We start from the raw sequence: 20,792 nt of genomic DNA on the forward strand, positions 1-20,792 counted from the left end.
TGGAGGGGTCGATCCTTCAGGTGCTTTGGGCTTGTCCTGAGCCAAAGGCTGGGCGTAGCCCGCAGGTGTGACCTGCTGCTGAGCTCGGCAGCTGGATGGAGCCTGCAGCGTGCCAGGCAGTGGGATGGAGCCGGGCGAGGGGCTGGCTGCACGCCCACGCTGCCCCGAGTGGGTCGGGCTGGGCGCGGCGGGGCCAGGCTGACTCAGGGCCGAGTCACACACGGCTCTGGACTCTGGCTGCTCACAGAGCCTCTGGCCTGGGAGGCCACCCAGCAGTGCCAGGGCTCCCTCCAGGTATTTTGGAGCTAGCAGCTCTCAGAGGGGCCGTGGTGAACTTTATTGGGCTCTTCTGTGGCTCCTTGGTGAGCAGAAGCACAAGAGTGCCCTGGAAGGAATTTGGAAGCTGCTCTGCAGGGCTGGAGGAGCTCCTGCCTTGCACTGAGGTGAGAGGGGAGCTCCACAGACCCAGCAAGAGCTTCTGCATGCCAGGCTTTCCCCCAGGACTGCCAGGACCAGCAGCTCCCAGGCTGCCCCGGTGAATGGGAACCAGGGGAGTGTCCAGGCACTGCTGCTCAGAGCCTGCCAGGAAGAGCACAGCTCATCCCAGCTCCGAGGGCGGGCAGGGAGGAGCAGCCCTGTGCTGAAATGTCTGCACAATCTCAGCTTAATCTGCCTGCCCAGGCTGCAGCTGCCCAAGGCAGGGCTGCTCCCAAACTTTGGCGCCCAGCAAAGCACAGAAAGCCTGGTGTCCATTAAGTGGTAGAAGTAGAATAAATCTGTCGTCCTGGAGTCTTTCCTTCTTACATAAAGCTGCTGTGCTTGGTGTGTTCTTGCTGATGGTTGCAAGGAGCTGAGTTTCTTTGGGGTAGTTGTCACCCAGAGGGGGTGGGACTGTCACCCTTGCATCAGTTCCTCCAGCTCGAGGCAGAGCCTGTCTCCTCCACCACAGCTGCCCTGCTGCAAGTCCATGCAGAACAGCTGGCACCTGCTCGGTGCCCAACGCATCCTGGAGTGCATCGAGGGGCAGAAAGTCGTGGTGGAGGGTGCCTGAGGGCAGGGAGGAGCAGCTCCTGGGCCATGCTCCCCCTCTTCAGCACAGATTAATGAGAGCTGTGTGCTCCATGTGCCTCACAAATCCACACCTTCCCTGCCACGAAGGAACAACCTGTGCTGCTGCAACCCAGCTCTTTCCTGGGTAAGATGTGGCTCTTTCAGAGCACGAGCACCAAACCTGTGGGGTCAGGAAAGCAAAATGTTGTGTTTCAGGTCAAATTCACGTGTGAGGTGCCAGAGGACAGGTTTGGGTGTTTAACACAAAACCAGCACTGCAGGATCTCACCTGCTGAGCAGAGGGCTCAGGCTCTGGCTGTCCTGCCCTTCAGACCAGAGAGGGTTTGGGCTCTCACTGAGTGTCCCTGTGGGAACTCGCCCAGCTCCTGGGACTTACCCTTCCTCCTGCACAGCCCCATGTGACTGGTGAGTAAGTGCAAGGTTTCCTGTAGAAAGCACAGCCTGGCTGTGCAAAAATCTAGTAACTCTTTCCTCCAGCATCTGGCCACCTCCTCCAAGCATCCAGCGTGCAGGGACACAGCAGAGAGGGCAGGATCTGGGATTTCTCTGCCAGAGGCTGGCTGCTCACTGCAGCAGCTCATGTGACATTCCAGACAGCAGTGACACTGCCAGCAGGTGCTGCTGGCTCAGAGGTCGGGTGGCATCCCTGTGTCCTTAGGGGCAGGGTATTCTGTGCGAGTTCCTGCACACAGCCCACCCCGTTCCCCGCTGGGAGAGCAGCTTGTCTCGGTCACAGCTCCCCTTGCTGGGAAAATGTGTTTTTGCAAAGGAGAAGGTCAGCGTGACCGGTGTGCTAAATGAGAGCTCCCTGCCAACAGGGAAGGAGCAGGAGGAGCTGGTGTGGCTCTGGCTGGTGCATCTGTGCATGTGTGGTGGCTGCTGGCAGCTCAGACCCTCAGCTGAGCCCCAGGCCATGGGCATCCTCCTCTTTGCCCAGCACAAGTGGACAGCCAAGGGCTCTCTGCAGACACAGAATGCAGGGGCTGGGTTCAGCTTTGCTGATGGTTTTATTGCTCCAGGGTGGGAGGATGTGGAGCTGTTTACGCTTGGTTGTGAGCCCTTTGCAAGGGGCACACACCAAACTTAGCTTTGTGCCAGCGAGGGGATGCTGCCAATGTCACAGGCCCTGGAAACAAGAGGTGGGTTGGGGATTTGCAGCGACTCCTTTTGGTTTTGTGTCTCTCAGTGGGCTCTGCTGACGTGGAGAGCAGCGCAGAGCCACCCACCAGCTCGGTCAGGATGTCACTTACTCTGCTTCTTCTTTGGAGATTTGTTTCCCCAAGTACAAAACTTCTGCAATCAGAGACACCATGGGGTCACAGTCCAGGCTGGCAGCTGCAGTCACATGGCCATCCCTGGCATGGAAAGAGGAAGAGTGTGGATCTCCTCAGTGTGCACAGCTCAGCACAGCAGCATCCCCGTGGCACGGTGGCCAGGGAGCAGCTGTGTTTCAGAGGGCTCAGGGCAGGGTGGCTGGTGCTGCAGCATGCACAGGGACTCGTGGCAGATTGCCTGGCACTGCTGGGAGCCGGGCACTGAGCCTGGGAGCAGTGGGGCACAGGCAGAGATGTGTCCCAGGCTCTCTGCCCAGCTGGTGTCATCGTTTGAGTTCATCCTCTTCTCCTTCCCTGCCCTGCTTTGGTTTTCTCTGGTTCAGCACCCAGGGGCTGCCTTTAGTGCCCAGCCAGGGGATGTGGAGCCTCTGTGGGACCCTGCAGCTGTAAGAGAGAGGGCTGTGCCTGTTTCCAGGGCACGGGCTGGCCATGGGCTCACTCACCTGATGTAAAAGATCAGGAATTTCTGTTGCTCCAGGCTGCCCTTCACAACAGTGTCCGTGTATCCCTTCCCACAGCCTGGGGGAGAGAGCCAGCTCAGGGAGCCTGGCACAGCAGATTGCACCCATCCCACCTCAGAGCCAGTGTGGTGGGGACACAGGGGACAGTGGCTGGGGCTGGGGCAGGGCTGGGGAGCAAACACGCAGGCCCTGGACAAGCAGAACTGACTGTGAGCCTCTCCTTGGCTTGGAGAGAGAAGTTCTTCCTCCGTGACCTCTAACCCACTGTAGATCAGCAATGAACAAGAGCTCTGGGTGAGCTCCAGGGCTCAAACTCACCCTGGCAGCCACTGCAGAGCTCGAGCTGCTTCAGGTGACCTCTGCACCCACACTGTGCTTACAGCCCCAGCTGGTGGGGAGGAACTCCTCTGTTCCCCTCTCTGCCCCTCCCTACCTGCGTAGCGGATGCTTTTCCCAAGCAACGTGGTCCAGAAGTAAGGGACAGTGTGCAGCTCCTCCCCTCTCCTCAGCATGTTCAGAGCAGCACAGTGACCTGGGAGGAACCAACACACTGAACATTTCTCCTAAAAATTGCTCCCCATGTCCCCTGCTGTCCCTTCTGTGCCACGCCCATCTCTGGGGGGGCTGGAAGGCGACGTGGCTGCCCCTCACCATGGGCCTCAGCCACTTGTTGGTGCCGGATGCTGGACCTGTCCCCATCCAGCAGCGCCACTGGGAAGGTGACCACGTCCCCCGCAGCGAAGACGTTGGGGATGTTGGTTTGCATGTGCTAATTGGGCAAAAGGCAATTAGTGCAGCGGTGGGAGGGAAGGGATGGGGGGTGTGAGCTGGGATGCTCCGCTGGCACTCACCAGGTTCACCAGGATGGCACCTTTGTCATCTCTGGCGATGGAGGTGCCCTTCAGGAAGGCTGAGTTGGGGGTTGAGCCTGCGGGGAGGGGAGCAGGGGTGAGATGCAGAGAAGCTCTGCAGGGACAGGGAGGAAATTTGGCCTCACAGTTCCTGATCCTGCTTGGAGCAGAGCCCTTGGAGCAGTGAGCTGTGCTTGGGCTGGTGCTGAGCCAGTGCAGGGGCAGCGAAGCCAGGGCTCAGGACACAGCAGCACCTGTGGAGCTCAGCAGGAGCCAAAGGCACAGTGAGTGTGCAGCTCCTCTCCTGCTGCCAGGCGTGTGCTCACGGGCTGCTGACTGCTCCAGGTGTTTGGGGCCAAGAGGAAGGGCTGGATGATAGCAGAGTGGGAAAGATAACAGCAGGGAATGGTGTCCTGGAAATGAGCTGTGATGCCCTGGGCTTGCTGGATGTTCTCCCCATTCCCAAATCTGCCTCCCTGACCCAGCTGGGGTCTCTTACCTATTCCCACCACTACCACATCCGCGGGGAGCTTCTCTCCATTGGCAAGGACAGCCTCTGTGACCTAGGAAAGAAGGAAAGAGTTAAAACCTCTGTCCTAATTCCCACAGCCTCCCTGCTGCTTTGCTCTTTGCTGTCTTTTTTCCTTCCCCAGGTTTGGATCACCTTGTCCAACTAACGTGTGTCGCTGGGAATGTAAAAGAAAATCATGCTGTTGTCCCTGGGATAGGAGCATTTAGTGGTGCCCTTTGAGCCCAGAACTGTGCTCAGTGAAAAGGAAGGGAGGGTCTAGACATGGGAGAGGAAAGCCTGATGCAGGCACTGGGTTATATCTCAACTTGGGCTTTTTTCCCCTAAAATTAGCAGTTCAGGGATCACAAAGGCATGACTGACCTTTCCATCCTTTCCTTTCAGCTCACACAGCTCTGTTTTCATGTGGAACTTCACCCCTTTATTTTGCAGCATCTGAAAAGGACTGGTTTGAGTATTCATTAGGAAATTCCAGGCTATAAAAACAGCTGTACCCAGCCAAAAGCCAGGCAGGCAGCTCTGCTGCTGCTCCAGGCTGCAGGGAGATTCCATTCGTGTCCCTGGCTGCTGCAGGGACACAAAGCCTGGCTTTTCCACGCAGTCCTGGCCAGGACTGGTGTGTGAGGTGGGTTTGGGGTGAAGAATTGATGTGGGGAAGGGGAAGACTGGGACCAGCAGTGTGTGCAGAGCTCGTGGGTGAGCACAGAGGCTGGGCATGCAGAGTTATGACTCAGCACAGGGGCGAGGTTTCCTGGGCTGATGTGGATCCCGGGGCTGCTTGGATGTCATGTGTTCTCCACGCTGGAAATCAGCCCCAGGTTTTGCTCACCTTCATGGCAACACCTCCAACCTGAGGCCCCAGGGTGTGCTGGAAAGGGAACTCCTCTCTTTCCACCACTGAGATGGTTCCAGCCTTGTCTGAGAGGAAGGCAGCCACCTCCATTCCTGCAAGGAAGAGGCATGCCCGAGGTAAGCCCGCTGCAAGCATCAACCTGCACCCTTGGAAACCTTCTCCCCTTCCAGAGAGCAAATCTGATGTGCTGCCAGTGCTGAACTGCTTTGCTGTGCATTTCTGGGCTGAGGTATTTAGCTCCCCCCATTCTTTGTTCTCCTGGGTATTGGGAGATGCAAAGAATAGCTCCTGGTTACGTCCAAAAAACTCCTTTGCTGTGCCTTAGCCCCTTGCTTTCCCAATGCTTCTGGGGCATCCAGCTCCTCTGGAGGACAGTGACCTTTTCAGAAGGCACATTTCCCTCTGTCCGTGTGTAGCAATTGTTTATAGCTCTCAAAGTTTCTGGCTATCAGAGGAAAGAATGAGTGTGTGCTGTGTAACACACACCCCCAGCAGCTCCAGGGAGGATCCCAGCCGGGTAGAAAAGGAACATCCCTTCCCTGAGGGCCTCCAGTGAATGTGCTCATGCAACAGAAGGGGGTTTGCAGGCTCTCACTGAGGGTTTGACACCCACTCCAGCCCGGTACCTATGAATGAAGCTCCTACAATCACCAGGTTCTTTCCGGTGGCCAGCTCCAAGATCTTGCTGGACTCTTCTGGGGTTTGGAGCGTGCATATGTTCTGCAGGTCTGCACCTGGGATTTTGAGGAAACCAGAGCTGGAAGAGAGAGAACCCAGAGGCATTTCATGGTATGAATTAAACAGAAAGAATGAGAAGGGACCACAAACCCACAAACACCCCCGTGTCATTCCATCCTGCCCTTCCACCTCATTTCCTGCCTCCATCTCTACATCCCAGTGCTGTCCTGCCTAAAGTCCCGTGTGTAGCAAGCACTTTGTGCACTCACTGGCTGCCTGTTGCAATCAGCAGCTGCTGGTACTTCTGAGAGGACCCATCCATGAAACGAACCTTCTGCTTCTGGAAATCCACCGACACTGCCTGCAGGAGAGAGGGGGCACGGGTCAGACAGGTTCCTCTGCTCCACCCTCTGTCCTGCCTGTTTCTCAGGTGAGATGAGGGGTGCTGGGGTTCTCTCTCCCACTTCCCACAGGTCCATCCATGGGTGTTACACCCTCCCCACCGAGGACTGAGCCCAGCTGCTCTGGTACCTCTTTCTCTGTCCAGAACTCTATGCCCCGAGCCTCGAGGAATTCAGGTTTCCTCAGGTACATGTCCTCAGCTTTCAAGTTCATTTGCTGGAAACACAACAAAAATACGAAATGAAGCATTTCTTAGAGGCAGCAATTCTCCTGAAGTGTTCCTCGTGGAAAAGAGGGGAATTTCACATTACAATTTACAGCTCCCCACACTGCCCCATCCCCATCCCCTTGTGCCCACCTCAGAAAAACCATCGAACTTTAGTGGGAAGAGCTCAACAAAAGGAGGTAAAAACGCCAGCTCTTGTTGACTCTGATCAGATATTTTCTGGGAGGAAAAATAAATTTTCCTGGAAATAACCTCCCTATTCCTTTTGGATGCCTCAGCACTCCTGCTTTGCTCCCTCCATCGCTCCTGGCCCCGAGTGTGGCCCATGCCAGGCACAGCCCTGCCCCTGCCGCACACGGACCTTGCTCAGCTTGGACTTGTCATAGGGAACGTGCTTCTCACTGGTGGCCATGATGATCCTGCCAGTGAACCCCTCCTGGCGAAGAGTCTCTGCACACACCAGGGCAGCCACACCTGCAAGAGATGCTCATCTCAGCCCTCTGACACCTCACGGGGAGGAGGAGGAGGAGGAGCAGGTCAGTCCTCCCTGGAGAGGAGAGTGGCAGCTCCCAGCGTGCGTGGAGGGGGCAGAGCTCAGATCCCTTCTCTGACCTCCCCCCAGCAGCAGCATCGTGTTCCTGTTGAGGAGGCACCTCCTGCTTGTGTCCTTCACCCTCAGGCTGCTTTCCAGGTCCTGCAAAAAAAAAAAAAAAAAAAAAAAAAAAAAAGGAAAAATGCTCGAGTACGCAGCCCAAGGCACTGCCTGTGCTCAGTGACAGCAGGTAAGGTCAGTACCTTCTTTTTTGCTGTAATGAACACCCTTCCATCTTCCACTGTTACCTGAAGGAGGGAAAGGAGAGGGTTTTTTAGTGCTGCATCCATGAGGTTGCGGTAGGAGCTCTCCTGGGAGATCCTGGTCCAGTGTGCCATCTGCCTCTGCCTCTGATCTTGGATGTCACATGATGCTGAGGAGCTCATGAGCTTTTCTCCTCATCCTAAGAGCACTGAGGGAGAGCTGTAAATCCTCTTTTTCTTTCCAAAAGCACTTGGGCTGGCTCTGAGGACTACTAGGATCTGTGGCATCACCTTTGACTGAAAGGAGCTTTAGGGCAGGGAGTTACCTAATCCCAAAATCATCCCTTGTGTTGAAGCTCTGAGTGACAGAGCTGTGGTCAGGGCAGGGGGTTTGGGAGAGAGAATGAATGTGAGACCACCCAGATGGGAGGCCAAAAGTCACCTTAAAGCAGGAGAGACAGTCCAGAGTGGGGTATTCCTCAATGTCTCCAGTCCTGATGTTAAAGCAGGCCCCGTGCCAGGGGCAGCGCAGCCTCTCCCCTTTCAGAACCCCTGCAAGAGACCCCCCCCAGCTGGGCAGTGAGAACCAACCCCCCCAAGGGGGGTTTTTCCCCCTGCCCCAAGCTGGGGTTACCTTTGCTCAGCGGGGCACCGTAGTGGGGACATTTGCTGCCTAGAGCTCGGAATTCCCTCCTGTTCCTCACCAGCAGCACTGGGTACCCGGCCACCATCACCTCCAGGAGCCTGGGGGAGAGGTGCAGAGGTGGGCACAGAACCTCCTAAATCCCCAGCAGCCCCCCGGGCACTCACTGTCCATCCCCAACGTCGTCCTCCCTGCAGACCTCCTCAGTGATGGTGTCACTGCTGTCCATGCTGCAGGGAGCTGCTCACTGGCAGGCGTTCAAAGGGTCCCAAATTTCTGCTGAAGCACCAAAATGACCTTCAAACACCCCTTTCTTAACTTTGTGTCCAAACCCAACACCCATTCCTCTGCCCTTTTCTCCCCTGAACTGACCCACTTCCCATTTCCAGCCCGTGTCTCACTAAACTCAGCTGCAGCACAGGGTGGGTGAGCAGATGTGATCATGGCTCTTGTAAACAAATGCAATTATTTGTGGGGAGCTGCTGCTGCCATAGCCCATGTCTCCCTCAAACTGGGTCTGAAGAGGTGCTTCAGCCTCTCCAAAGCCTCCCCAACATTTGTGCAGAGATGTTACTCATGGTAATTGCCCCGAAAGCACTAATCCCCTCCCAAAATGCCTCCTGGGCTACAAAACAGCCGACCCCCTTGGTCCTCAGTGCTCTCCCTGCCTTAGCAGTCATTGAGAGGCTGATTAGGAATCTCCCTCTCTGTTTTGGAGGGAAAAAAAGCAAGAAATGGAGCAGGGGAAGGCATTCAAGGCAGGCTCCAGTGCAGGGTGGTGACTTGTTCCTGCAACCGCCCCTGCACCGCTCCCCTAATCCCAGGTTCTTTAGGAGAAGCACCACTGGGTACTCACCTGGTCCTGCCAGGAGGGTTCAGGCACCTGTCCCCCAGGTCAGAGAGCCACCAGTGCTGCTGCCTGCGACTTTCTCCTGTGAGGTGACACCCTGGTGTCTCAGCACAGCTGCCAGCCCACGGCTGGTGATGCTCTCCCCGCGTTGCGCAATGCTCCCATCCATCAGGAGATGCAGCTCCTGGAAGGGCCACCTGCCAGGCAGCGTTATCTGATTTCTGCAACTGGCCTGGGCCTAATTAAAGGTATTTTGCTGGGGTTTAGAGTTGCAAAAGAATCGAGGGCACATAGGAATTACGGCACAGGTGTGGTGTAAAGATGGAGTGCGTCACGGGCAGCGTCACCAGAAACTCAAGGGGGTTCAGTGATTTCCCAGGGTCCCTTCCCACGGCCCCTCTTCCTGGTGGAAAGCACTCCAGCTCAACACAAGGTATTTTTGCAGCACTTTGGAATGACATTTGCTACTTTTTATATATTTTAACAACACTTAAAATTCTTTGACTTTTCTCTAGGATTTTTCTCTGTTGATTTTAAGGAATGTGAAGTTTCCAGCAGCTCTGGATGTGCCTCACGTCCCAGCTCTGCTCCTGGTTCAGCCACTGATGTCCAGGCACACAGTCCCATCGTCCCTCGGCCCGTGAAGGGTGGCTTGGAGCAGGGTGCTGCTTGCTGGGCTATTTTTACAACCAAGTGGGAGTTGCAAAAAACTGGGAGTAACACCTACACTGTTTGTGTCTCCTCTTGTTCTTATCTCTACTTCACAGTCAATATGTTTCACAACTTAAAATATGCCTCAAAAATGGAGGGGGGAAAAGTTACCAACAGCGTGCTGCCATCATCTCCCTCGCAGAGCAGGAGACCCGCAGGGATCAGCTCCCTGCCAGCAGCACCTTCCCAAATCCTGCAGCAGGGGGGATAAAAATCCTCTGGTGTGGGTATCACCCAGAGAAGAAGGCACGTGCAGGATGCTGGATAAGTGCAGGATGGATTATTTGGGAAGCAGTTCAATTCATGAGACCCTCCAAACCATGAGCAGGGTACCGGGATGCCCCGGCCCACGGGCTCTGCACAACCACGACGGCCACAGGAATGAGGGATTTTCTCACAGCACCAATGAACAGCGTCTGGGCTCTGCCCTCCTGGCCAGGAGCCTGAATGTGAAGCAATTTGGCTGCCAAATGTCCGTATTTAAACTCTGTGTAATTATTCCCCAGAAGCGCGTTCCCACGTGGAGGAGCAGCAGCCCTCGCCGGGCGTTCTCTGACTCAGCAGAAATCGCTGGAAAAACGTTTGCTCACGGCTGGAAACCTGCAGCGAACAGGCAAAGGGGCAGGCACAGAGGTGTGCAGCTTTGGGACGAGGCAGGTGCAGCTCGATCCTGGGCAGGGACATTGCAGAGCTGAGATTGGGCTGCTGGATGCTGCTGGATGCAGCCGAGCACCCAGGAAAGGCTTTTGGAAAGGGCAAAGGAAAGGGCAAAGCAAAATGCTTGACAGAGGCAAAGATGATAGAATGGATATTAAAGAGGTGATAGACAAAGGATACAAAGTGGAAAAGGGCTTTGGATGTCAGGGAGAAGCTGGGGGTTGGCTGCAGGGATGTTAGTGTGTGTCAGGAATGCACAACCTGCCCTTGAGGGACTGGGGTGGGATTGGAGGCAGATTTTCAGGAAGATGCTTTGATTTTCAGGAGGATGCTTTTACCTTTTTAGGTAAACCAGAGGTGGTTACTCAGAGGGTTTTAGACCTTTGCTTGTAGCGCAAGTCAGGATTGAACACAGGAAGGAAGAGAGGAAAAGGAAGTGGTGCCCTCAACCACAAAGAGAGCCAGGTGGGCATCAGACATCTCTGAGCAGACCTGCCACCCACGTTGGTGCTGACTCACACGAGCTGCTGAGCTGACCTTGGGTTTTATTAGACACCTTCACTTCTGCTGTGCCTCCCCAGTGCTGCTGGCCCTCCAGAAAAACCAAGTTTAGAGGCAAGGATTTAAGGGGTGTAACTTTCCTGCCTTCAAGTTCCCACCACCATCAGCTGGAGTAGCAGGTTTTATTCATGCCGTGGCTGTGTGGATTCATCTTTTTCCCACCTTTTCCCCAGCTCATCCAGCTCAGGGCCCTTCCCTGCTCTACCAGACCCAGTGATTTTAACAAGCAGCAGCCACGGAGTCAAACTGCTCAGCTGCAGGAAGAGGAAGCGAGGTGAAACCTGCAGCAGAGCTGAAGTGATTAATGGGGCACTGCTCTCAGAACAGCTTGGTTTGTGATATTAATAATGAGAGAATTCAGGAGGGAACCTAACCTGCTCCAAGCTGTGGAGCCAGCAGCAGCAGGAGATGCAGGGGGGAAGCTCCTGTGCTGGTATTTGTGAAACAGGAGGAATTGAGTGAGCTCAGAGGGTGTGATGCTGAGCTGGGTGTGGGGGTTGGGATGTGCTTCCACCTTGGAGGATTCATTCTTAACCTGTCTGAAATGCAAAAAAAAAAAAAACAACCAAAAAAATCATGTAGTGGTAAATGCATCATGATGTAATCACGAAGCACATACATATTTATCAAAAATTACTTAAGCTTGAGACTGGTGAATTAAACAGGGGAAAAAATGTTTATCCCGCAAAGGAAGAAGACAGGGAAAAGGAAATATTTAGTGGGAATGGATTTGCTTACAGGGTAAGAATAATTATATGTGATGTTTCACATTTTCTTCCTAAGCATTCATGTCTGGTGATGGTGAGAGATGGGATACAGGCCTGGCAGACACCTGGCACCACTTCACAGCGAGCACTGGGGAAGGAAAGAAGGAACCTGAAACCTTACTAATAACAGCACAGCAACAGTTCAGAAAGTCAAAGCATTTGGGGCATGGCAGCTGCAGAAAGCAGAGCAGAGCCACCCATGCTGAGCTGGGAGGGGATTTGCCAGCCAGTGGAATTTTGCTCATCTCATGGCATACCTGTGCAGCTGCAGTGAGGAGGGAGCACATCCTCTGTGCCACTGGTCCTTGACAGCTGGTCCAGCACAGCCCTGGAGGAACAGCTGAGCCTGCAGCATCCCTGGGGACACGCTGCTGTCAACGCAGGTTTCTCCAACAAGTCCCTTGTGCCAAGTCCTGAGGGGAAAAAAAAAATCCTTCCAGTGCTGGGAAAAAGGAAGGCCAGAAGAAGAGCATCCAGACCAACCTGCCCTGGGGGCATTTATCAAAGCAGGCTCTGCCTGGGTGGTTTGGGAGCGTTCCCACATGCCAGGCTGCAGGAGGCAGCCTCTGTGCCCAGCCTGCAGCTGGAACCTGGCACCAGAACGTGCTGGTTCTGTGAAGTTCCCAGGAGACATTGAATTCCAGGAATGATCTCAGGAAGGACGAGCAGCCCGGGCAGCAGAACACCTGCAGTGCTGGTCAAACCCTGTGCGGGGGAAGGAAAATGCTTCCCTCAGGAGCGAGAGCTTGCAGACCTGGGCAGGGTAACTGTGCTGCCAGCACAGGGGATTTTCTCTGCCAGACGAGTTCAGGTCCTGAGGTCAGTGGTAAAGTGCTGACTTTTGGCATTTGGCATTTCTTGCCTGAAACTCTGGAGCTGTTCCCCACACTCACAGAGACTGAAATCCCTTTCTCCCATGTCCACAGCAAGTTCTACCTGGAGAATATCCAGCTTCCACATCAGGAAGGTGCTCCTGGCTGGGAGGGGTGGCTGCTCCAGTTTGAATTGATTTCAGCTCTCTCCACAGCTGCCTCTGCAATGCATGGGCATGCTTTGCCATGCAGAACTTGCACTTTGCACAGTAGATCCTTTCAGAAGCGTGGAGTTCCAGACTTCCTGCATGGAGATGTGGATGTATAAAGCATTCCTACATCATCTGACTTCTTATGGCCTGAGCAGACAGAGTGGTGACACAGTTTAGAGAGGGATGGAGACAACAGCTAATTGAAGTTTGGAAGCCAAACTGCTGGATTTGCTTTGAGCTCTTGGACTCCTCAGATTACTTCAGGTGTGAGCCAGGTCTGGCATTAGGTGAGCAGATGGGTTTTACGGCTCCCTGGATGCAGAGAGGCAGATTAAGGGAGGGAAGCTTTGCAAAAACAGGAGCACGACTTCTGCCTGGCTCCCACATCTGCTGGCTCCAGAGCGTCCTCTGTGGAACCTGGGAGCACAGTGGGCTCCTCCTGAAGGAAGGGACGGTAGAAATGCAAAAGCACACCCAAAACCCCACCCAGGAGTAGTTGGGGACCATCTAGGGGGGACAGAGCTCAGCTGGCAGAATTCCTGTGGTGGATTATCGCTAAACTGCCAGCTTTTAATTGTGGAAAATGGGTTGTATCTATCAGATGTACAGCAGAGAAACTCCAGCCTGGGAAGAGGAGACAAAAAACGATTGTCTAGCTATTGAATAAAATTCTGCACCCTCGATTTACGCCCCGATCGCTGCAGGAAAGCCCCCACTGTGGGATTAGCTGTGGCATTATGGGATGGACCTGGGCACGTCCTTGCCGGTACCAGCCTGAGCTGCATCCCCGCAGAAAATCAGGTCGTTTGGGGACACTCGGAAAACTTCTGGAAATCTGGGTGAAAAAGGCAGTATCTCCAAATAAGGTGGGGATGAGGAATCCCAGCGGAGCGGGCTCCCGGCTCTCCAGCGGGCGTGCAGGGACCTCTTGTGGCAGCTGCGCCCGAGAGTTCCCGTCCCCGCTCTTCCCTTCGGGTTCTTTTGGGACAAGCCTGGCCCCCGAGCCTGTGGCGTGTGGTTGAATTTTTGGCCTGATCTGGTGTCAAGGGACTTGTTTGTAACTGGGTTTGGAAGCCTGCAGTTCCAAAACCGCCCCCGGTTAATGCCATTGCTGCAGAGGAAGGAAAAGGCTGGAATCGGGCTTGTAAGAAACTACAGCTCCATGGGAAATCCTGGTAGATTTAAATAAAATCTGGGGTAAAACGACCCAAAAAATAGTTTATATGTAACTGCTGGTAGTGCTCTAGCAATGGGATCAAAGTCCTTGAACCGGGGGCTCAATTAATCACGGCTTAAATTCCTCCCATGCAGAAGTGGTAGGTGAAAGCTCTCCAGCCTCCAGAAACATTTTAACTATTCCTGTGCCCCAGCCCTGAATGTTCACCTTTAGGATAAACACAAATGGAGGAGCCCCTGGGGAAACAGGGCTGGAGCTGCAGGCATTCCACGGGCTGCGACTGTCCCTGCAGGAAGGTGAAGGCACGAGTTGTGACCAGGGAAAAGGGCAGTCGAGATTTTTTGAGGCTAAACCGCCGCAGATGACTCCTCATTCGGAAACCGGCTCTGTGCAATTTTATACTCAATTAATTGTTAAATGATTTTTCTCCTCAGTGCCCTGGGCAGCCCAGCACGTCTCCAAGGCATGTCTCTCTTTCCTCAGCACATCTTATGCTGAACAAAAATGTCTTTGCATTTGGTCTTCTCAGTAACAGATTAGCCTGTGTGATCCTTCCACTCCTAATACACGAGATTATTTAAAATCCCCTGAGCACTCAGGGCTGCCTATTACTTCAGGCGCTGTCTCCCTGCCACGTAACTGTTATGAAAGTACAGTGTCTTGCCTGGCTTTTAAGCAAATTTGTGCAGCATGAACAGATGCTTTGCTACCAGTCGGGACTATCATAGAAACACAGAATCGTTTAGGTTGGAAAAGAACCTCGCCGGTCTCCCAATTTGATTTAATCACTCAGCCTCCCTCCCATTGTATTTGATGTTTTTGTGTCCATCGCCCCAAAGCCAGGACAGCAGCTAAAGCTCAGGCTCCACACGCTTGTGTTTCAGTGAAGAGGAAGTGGAAGATTTCATCCAAAATTAATACCTCAAAGGAGAGGTGGGGTTTGACATTAATCCGTGTGTACACGGTGACTCAGCCCGGCGGCAGAAGGGGAAGCGAGGGCTGTGCGGCAGCTTCGGCCGGAGACATCAAAAAGCAGCAAGGGAGCGATCAAATTACGGGAAGCTGGAAAAGCAGCGTAGTTGTAGGGTAGAACTAAAACTGTGGCTACGGGATTGTGAATTTCCACAACCTCCAGACAGCGGAGCTGGGGTATCCCAGACATCGGGGAGCTCCCCCCGGGACCAGGCGGGACAGGGGGATGAGGGATAACAGCGCTGTGGGCAGAGCAGATTTAGGCGAGGCAGTCAGGTCTTTTTCCGTGCTTGGTGTGCGATCAGCCCCGGTGGTGTGGTGTGGTGTGATTTGGTGTGGTTTGGTGTGGTTTGGTGTGGTTTGGTGTGGTCTGGGGGGTCCGGAGCCGGGCTGAGCGGCGGCTTGGAGAGCTGCTGCCCAAGGAAACAATGCCGGGCATCACCTGTCGGGGAGGCTTTGGGGTGAAGGACCACCGGCCGCAGCACCTCAAGGGAGAGGCGTTCGGCCACCAAGGTGGAGGAGGAACCTCCGGGGGACGAGGGAAGCGCCCCCAGTTCCCGCACAGGGACGGGACACGCGTTCCCGCTCCGTGCCACGCTCTTAGCCGGCTCCGGGCCGGCGCCGCCTCTGCCGTGCGAAGCCGGGGAGGGCGGGTACATCCCCGAGGGCTCGATTCCCGCTCTCCCGCTCTCCCGCTTCCCGCGCCCCACGCCCCGACGGGAAGCGCCGCCGCTGCGTGTCCGCGCCCTGCGCGAGGGGATGCGGAGCTGCCAGCGCCGGCCCCGGGGCGGCCCCCGGCCCTTCCCCTCGGGGGGGATGCCGGCCGTGCCCCCGCCCGGGCGATGCGCGCCGCGGCCGGGCAGGGCGGTGCCGGCGGGGCGGTGCCGGTGCCCAGGGCGGGCCCCGGGGCTGGGCGAGGCGGGGCCCGTCGGGCAGCGAGGCCGGTCCCATGGGAGCCCGGCGGGCCGGTGGATGCCCATGGCTTTCAGCCCGGGGCTGCTGGTGGTGGCCGGTTCCTTCGCCGCTTTCCGCCTGCTGAACCGGGGGCTGGAGCGGCTCGTGCCGCCGCCGCCCTCGGCCCGGCGCAACCGCTGGAAGTGGCGCAACATCTGGACATCGCTGGCGCACAGCGTGCTAAGCGGCGGCGGGGCGCTGGCCGGGTGAGCGGCACCGCGGGGCCCCCCGGGACACCGGGCTGCCCGGGGCGACCGGGACGCTGGGAGGGAATGGGGCCGTCGAGGGATCCTTCCCGACGGGAACCTGCGGCCAAGGGGGTGCTGAAGGAAATGGGGGCGTTGGGGACCCTGGGGAGTGTCAGGACCTGCGGCCAAGGGGGCACTGAGAGAGGGAGGGAGGAAGGTCCGAGGCACCAGGGGATGGGGAGTCCAGGAGGAGAGGGGTCTGTGGGTGCAGCAGGGCAACAGGAGGTCTCCGGGGAGGGTCGGCAGCACCAGGTGGGTACTGAGGACACCGGCAGGGGAATGGGGACCTGGAGGCACTGCCCGACGCTCACAGCCTCTCTCCCTGCAGGTTCTACCTCCACCCCGAGATGTCCAACGATCTGGTGGGCACACACCCGCCCGGGGCGCACAGCCTGGTGGCCGTGTCTGTAGGTGAGGTGTGGCAATGCACTGTCCCCTGTTCTGTCCCCCGGGGGTCTTCACGGGCTCGTCGGTGCCTGACACCAGCCCCTCGAGCCATGTCACGATGTCTCAGGCACCTCAAACAATCGCCCCATTCTTGGCAAAGGACAGTGGCTCCTTTCTGTCCCACGGCAGCCGCAGCAGGAGGTACTGGGCACCGGGCTGCCCTCCACCGTCCTCGGGGGGATCCGGGGCTCGGGGCATCCCAAAAGTGCCCACATGGGGTTGGAGGAGTCTCTTGGTGCCTCTTCCTGGGAGCACATCCTACAGAGTGATTGCAAGAGGGACCCAAAGCACACCAATTTCCTTCTTTCGCTCCGTGTGACTCCCCACCCACACAGATGGAGCCAGCACGTCCCCGGGGGGCTGCCCAGCCCAGTCAGGTGCAGAGCCCATCGGGGCAGGGGGAATTCCTTGGCACAGCCCTTCCTGATCCCTTTTTTGTTCATGGACTCCCCAATCCCAGGCTATTTCATTGAAGACTTTGTGGACATGTTGTGCAATCAGAAACTTCATCAGTCCTGGGAGCTGCTCTTTCATCACTCTGTGGTGAGTGCACCAGCACGGGTACCACCGGGGAGGCTGGGGATGGGGGCCACGATGGGGCTCCTGCTGTTGTTTGTGTGGGTGTTTGCTGCCTGCTCCAAAGTCTGATTTTATTTCCTGGGGAGAGGAGCTCAGACAGCAGGGCCTGGAACTCCTCTTGGAACTGCAGGACTCTGTACTCTTAGAGGGTCTGCAGAAAAGCACCCAAAAACAGCGTGGTATTGGCGATGATGAGAGAGATGGGGAGACTGAGAGCTGGTCAGAATCCAAATTTATTGTGGACCATTCTAGGAAGGCTAGTAAGTTTTTACTATAATGATTGGGTTAATCATCACATAAACAAACTTACACATTTTACAACATCTCTTGCTTACAGAACTTGATGTAATTTTCTTTTCAGTCTGATTTAATTTTCAGCTCTGTTTGTTATTGCCAAGGCATCCTGATTATCAAATATCTTATGTTAATCACGTCCAAAGTCCATCACCTGTCTTGTGTGTCCCAATAGGGTAGGAAAAAAACATGTGTACAGAGTATGGGCTGATCCACAACAGTGTCACTGACAGCAGTGACCCCGGTGTCCCCTGTGGCACAGGTGAGCAGCTCATCTCCTGTGGCTCTGGCCCTCTTGAGCACCTGCCAGCAAGGGCTGCACACCCCTCCATCCATCTCCCCTCCCCAGGGTGCTTTCCTCCCACCTGGGGCTGGTGTGGCTGGAGCAGCTGTGATGCAGGACCCCCACTCCAGTGCCCTCTGCCTGTCTTGCTGTGCCCTGTGCGGGTTTCTCTCGGATCACCTCTGCTGTGTTTTTGCCAACCCAAACAATTCTGTGATGCTGAGACTGCGGATGCTGCGGGGCAGGGGGGTGGCACAGCCTGGAGCTGAGCAGTGGAGGTGCTGCAGGGTTCAGGGGAGGCTGAGGGGTGTGCAGGGCCTGGGGAGGGGGACAGGGACAGGGACAGTGCTGGCACTCACCTGGGATGAGAGGGGTAGTCAGACCTGCTCTGTCAGTGAGCCCTGGGGCTCTGCTGGCTGCTGCTGGTGAGCCAAAAGTTCATCTCCACAATGGAGCTAATTCAAGCCGAGCGGGGAGCAGATAATCTCATTACAGAGCCCGTACAGAGAACAGCATTAATGGCATAAACCAAAGAAAGGACTGAGTGTGCTGGAGCGTGGGCAGGCAGAGCCTGTCCCCCTGCCTGGCAGGGAGGGTGCGGGGCAGGAATCCTGTCCCAAACAGCCCCGGCCTCTGCTGCAGCACTCAGGGTGCTTCAGGGGGCTCTCTGATACACCAAAGCCACCTAATCCCTGTCCTGGGGACAATCCCTGAGCCAGCAGCGCCGTAGCCCTGGGCTACAGTCTCCCTTCCATTCACTGGGTGTGGAAAAACCTGCTGGGCCACAAGTGGCTGCATTCTCCAGGCCACAACAGCGGGGTTAGGTCAGGCTGCTTTGTCTCCTCAGCCAGCCTGGGGCTCAGAGAGCTGTTTCCTTCTCTTCCCACTGGAACAAAAAAAACCCACTCAGGTTTCACGCAATGGTGAGGAGGTGCCAGAGGCTGCAACGCTGCAGGGATGGCACTGCTGCGTTGATCCTTTCCACCTCTGCTTCTCGCTGTGCACAAGGGGTTCCAGCTTGCAGCAGCTGAGAGCAAGCAGCCCCTGGGCTCAGCCCCTCTTGTCCCTCCTTCCCAGGTGATCATCTGCTTTGGAATTGCTGTGCTGCTCCACCAGTACGTGGGCTTTGCCCTCGTGGCTTTACTGGTGGAGATCAACTCCATCTTCCTCCACCTGCGGCAGATCCTGCTCATGGCCAACCTGGTGCACACCACCTGCTACCGCCTCAACAGCCTCATCAACCTGGGCACCTACGTGGTGTTCCGCATCGCCACGCTGGCCTGGATGACCCGCTGGCTCTTCCTCAATCGCCACAACGTGCCCCCGGCCACCTACGCCGTGGGCACGGCGGGCATGGCAATCATGACGCCCATGAACGTCGTCCTCTTCTACCGCCTGCTGCGGAGCGACTTCCTCAAATCCAGGCGGGACGTGCGGGAGCAGGAGGAGCGGCGGGAGAAGGAGGAGTAGCCCCTGCCCTGCGAGGGAGCAGCTCCAAGCCCACGGAGCGCTGGAGGGTGGACGTGGCTGTTCCAGTACCTTGCAGGGAGGGGCTGCACTAACAGAGCACCCGGGCTTTGCGTGTGGCTCAGCATCCTGGGCCCTGCACAGCAGAGGGGTGCTCATGGACCAGGCAGCGTGGCTCTGCTCCCCAAACCCTTTTGGATGATGTGGTTGGACAATTGGGAGCCGCTCAGGGAAGCCTGGGCAGCTCTCACAGCTCCCTGAGGCACCGCTGAGGTGAGGAGGCAGAGCAGCACTGTTTCCCCACTGCTCTTCCAGCCATCCCGACACCACAGGGCGTTTCCAACCCCCTTGGTGCTGCAGCCCCCAGCCTCCCATCAGCCACGGCTCCCTGAGCTCTCTGTGGCATCTCTGTAGAACACCAGCAGCGAGACAGGCTCCAAGGCTCTGCCCTTGAGGTGATGGTCAGTGAAAACCAAACCCTGCACTGATGAGCCCTCCCAGGAGGGAGGAGATTGTCCCGGCTGAGACCTGGCTGGCTGGTCACCATGGGGTGCAGGTCGGGGTCACCCCAGTCTCTCCTGACAACTGGAGCTTTTTCCATGTTGTTTTGTCCCCAGATAATTTAAGTGCCCATAAATGAGTGTGGGAGTGCGAGTGGCTGGGGGGAGGATGCTGGGTGATGATCACTTCCCACAGATGTGGGGTTTTCTGGCACTTTTTAGGATTCAGGCATCTGTTAGGAAGGCCAGGTTGTGCTGCAGAGCCCGGGGTATTGCTCTCACCCGGCAGCAAAGGCTCTTACTAACACGAGATTTTAATAAATGGCTGCAAATGAAGTGGCTGGAGGGGAAAGGACTGAGAGGGGACAAAAGGACTCAGCATCCCAGCCCACTCTGGGGGTGTCACTGCTTAGCACAGTCCTTACCCCGTGTCTCCCTGCCACGGAGTGAAAATACACTGTACACTGGCACACTCTACTTCTCTTGTTGGGTTTTTTCCCCACCTCTCTCCTTTTTGTGGAGGGACATGATTTTTAAATGTTCTTCCACTCCACATTTCCTGGCTGCTTCTCACACTGCACTGTTCCCCAGCAGCACTGTGTACATAACAGGATCATCCCACTTGGAGTTACGTGAACCTGGCTGGAGAAATCCACTGGCTCGGTCACGTTTCCTTTGTGTGGCAAATAAGCTTTCACACAAAATCTCTCCCTTGGTTTGAAGAGCAGGCGCTGCTCAGCACGTGTTCTGAGGACAGACACATTCCTGCTGGGCAGGGAAAGACGAGTGATCCATGGGCAGTGCGAGGCTGGAGACAATGTGTGGCCAAAGCTGCTTATGTTTCTATTTGTGGAGAGCAGGGAAGCTTCCAGGTGCTGGGCACAACTCCTCCAGGTTTGGATTTGTCACCTGAAACAGTGCTGAGGTGCCTGTGTGCCCCTCACAGCTCTCAGCTGGAGCAGAGCCGTCACCCAGGGCTTTCTCTTTGGTTTGACCCATGCATTCCAAATTTTCCAGGAGCTGCTGCACTGATCCTGGCCTTTAGCACAGCCTCTGCCTCAGCTAAAAACGCTGCCTCTGCCCACAGCCGGGGTGTTTCTCAAGGCCTGGATTGTGTTCCCGCATTCCTGCCGTCACGTGGATGTCCTGTACCCCAGGCACGTGGGCTGGGGGCCAGGGGAGCCTGGTCTGGGCACCTCCTAATCTGCCGTGGTTTTCCCACAGGGCTAAGGTGGGATAAGCAGTGGCTTTGCAGGGCACCGAGGTCAGACGTGGGGATGCCCTGTGCTTGTCCATCCCCATGGGAAGTGCCACAGCCTTGGCTTGAAAGGTTTTGGGAAGGACTCGCCTCTCTATTCCCACTGCATAGGGGACCACGGGGCTGGAAGGAGCATCTCCATCAGGGAATTAATTGCTGGGGAGCAACACCCCAGCCTGCCACCCAACCAGCCCCATCCA

At 56.1% G+C, this 20,792-nt stretch overlaps 2 protein-coding genes across 4 annotated transcripts; one reads left to right on the forward strand and one right to left on the reverse strand.

Moving 5' to 3' along the window:
• Positions 1-17: 17 nt before the first annotated feature.
• On the reverse strand, positions 18-11,734 carry LOC119709662 (apoptosis-inducing factor 3-like). Of its 3 annotated transcripts, XM_038157670.1 has the most exons (21): positions 11,647-11,734; positions 11,361-11,477; positions 8,700-10,004; positions 8,011-8,122; positions 7,835-7,944; positions 7,643-7,752; positions 7,201-7,245; positions 7,018-7,099; positions 6,767-6,879; positions 6,309-6,395; positions 6,047-6,138; positions 5,726-5,856; positions 5,076-5,191; positions 4,610-4,681; positions 4,217-4,280; positions 3,718-3,794; positions 3,518-3,635; positions 3,300-3,398; positions 2,849-2,924; positions 2,322-2,426; positions 18-2,197 (listed from the first exon to the last, which is right to left on the reverse strand). In XM_038157670.1, exons 4-21 carry the CDS (start codon positions 8,070-8,072, stop codon positions 2,155-2,157), a joined length of 1,602 nt encoding a protein of 533 aa, XP_038013598.1. In that variant the 5' UTR covers positions 8,073-8,122; positions 8,700-10,004; positions 11,361-11,477; positions 11,647-11,734; the 3' UTR covers positions 18-2,154. The 3 variants fall into 3 exon arrangements, with proteins under 3 accessions (XP_038013598.1, XP_038013599.1, XP_038013600.1); XM_038157671.1 differs by lacking the exons at positions 11,361-11,477; positions 11,647-11,734 and having other exon boundaries at positions 8,700-10,023; XM_038157672.1 differs by lacking the exons at positions 8,700-10,004; positions 11,361-11,477; positions 11,647-11,734 and having other exon boundaries at positions 8,011-8,460.
• Positions 11,735-15,261: 3,527 nt separating this feature from the next.
• On the forward strand, positions 15,262-19,811 carry TLCD2 (TLC domain containing 2). Its single transcript, XM_038157933.1, has 4 exons — positions 15,262-15,722; positions 16,093-16,175; positions 16,672-16,754; positions 18,445-19,811. Exons 1-4 carry the CDS (start codon positions 15,322-15,324, stop codon positions 18,835-18,837), a joined length of 960 nt encoding a protein of 319 aa, XP_038013861.1. The 5' UTR covers positions 15,262-15,321; the 3' UTR covers positions 18,838-19,811.
• Positions 19,812-20,792: the final 981 nt, after the last annotated feature.

Source organism: Motacilla alba, chromosome 19, assembly GCF_015832195.1.
Source record: "Motacilla alba alba isolate MOTALB_02 chromosome 19, Motacilla_alba_V1.0_pri, whole genome shotgun sequence".
Classification (NCBI taxonomy): domain Eukaryota; kingdom Metazoa; phylum Chordata; class Aves; order Passeriformes; family Motacillidae; genus Motacilla; species Motacilla alba.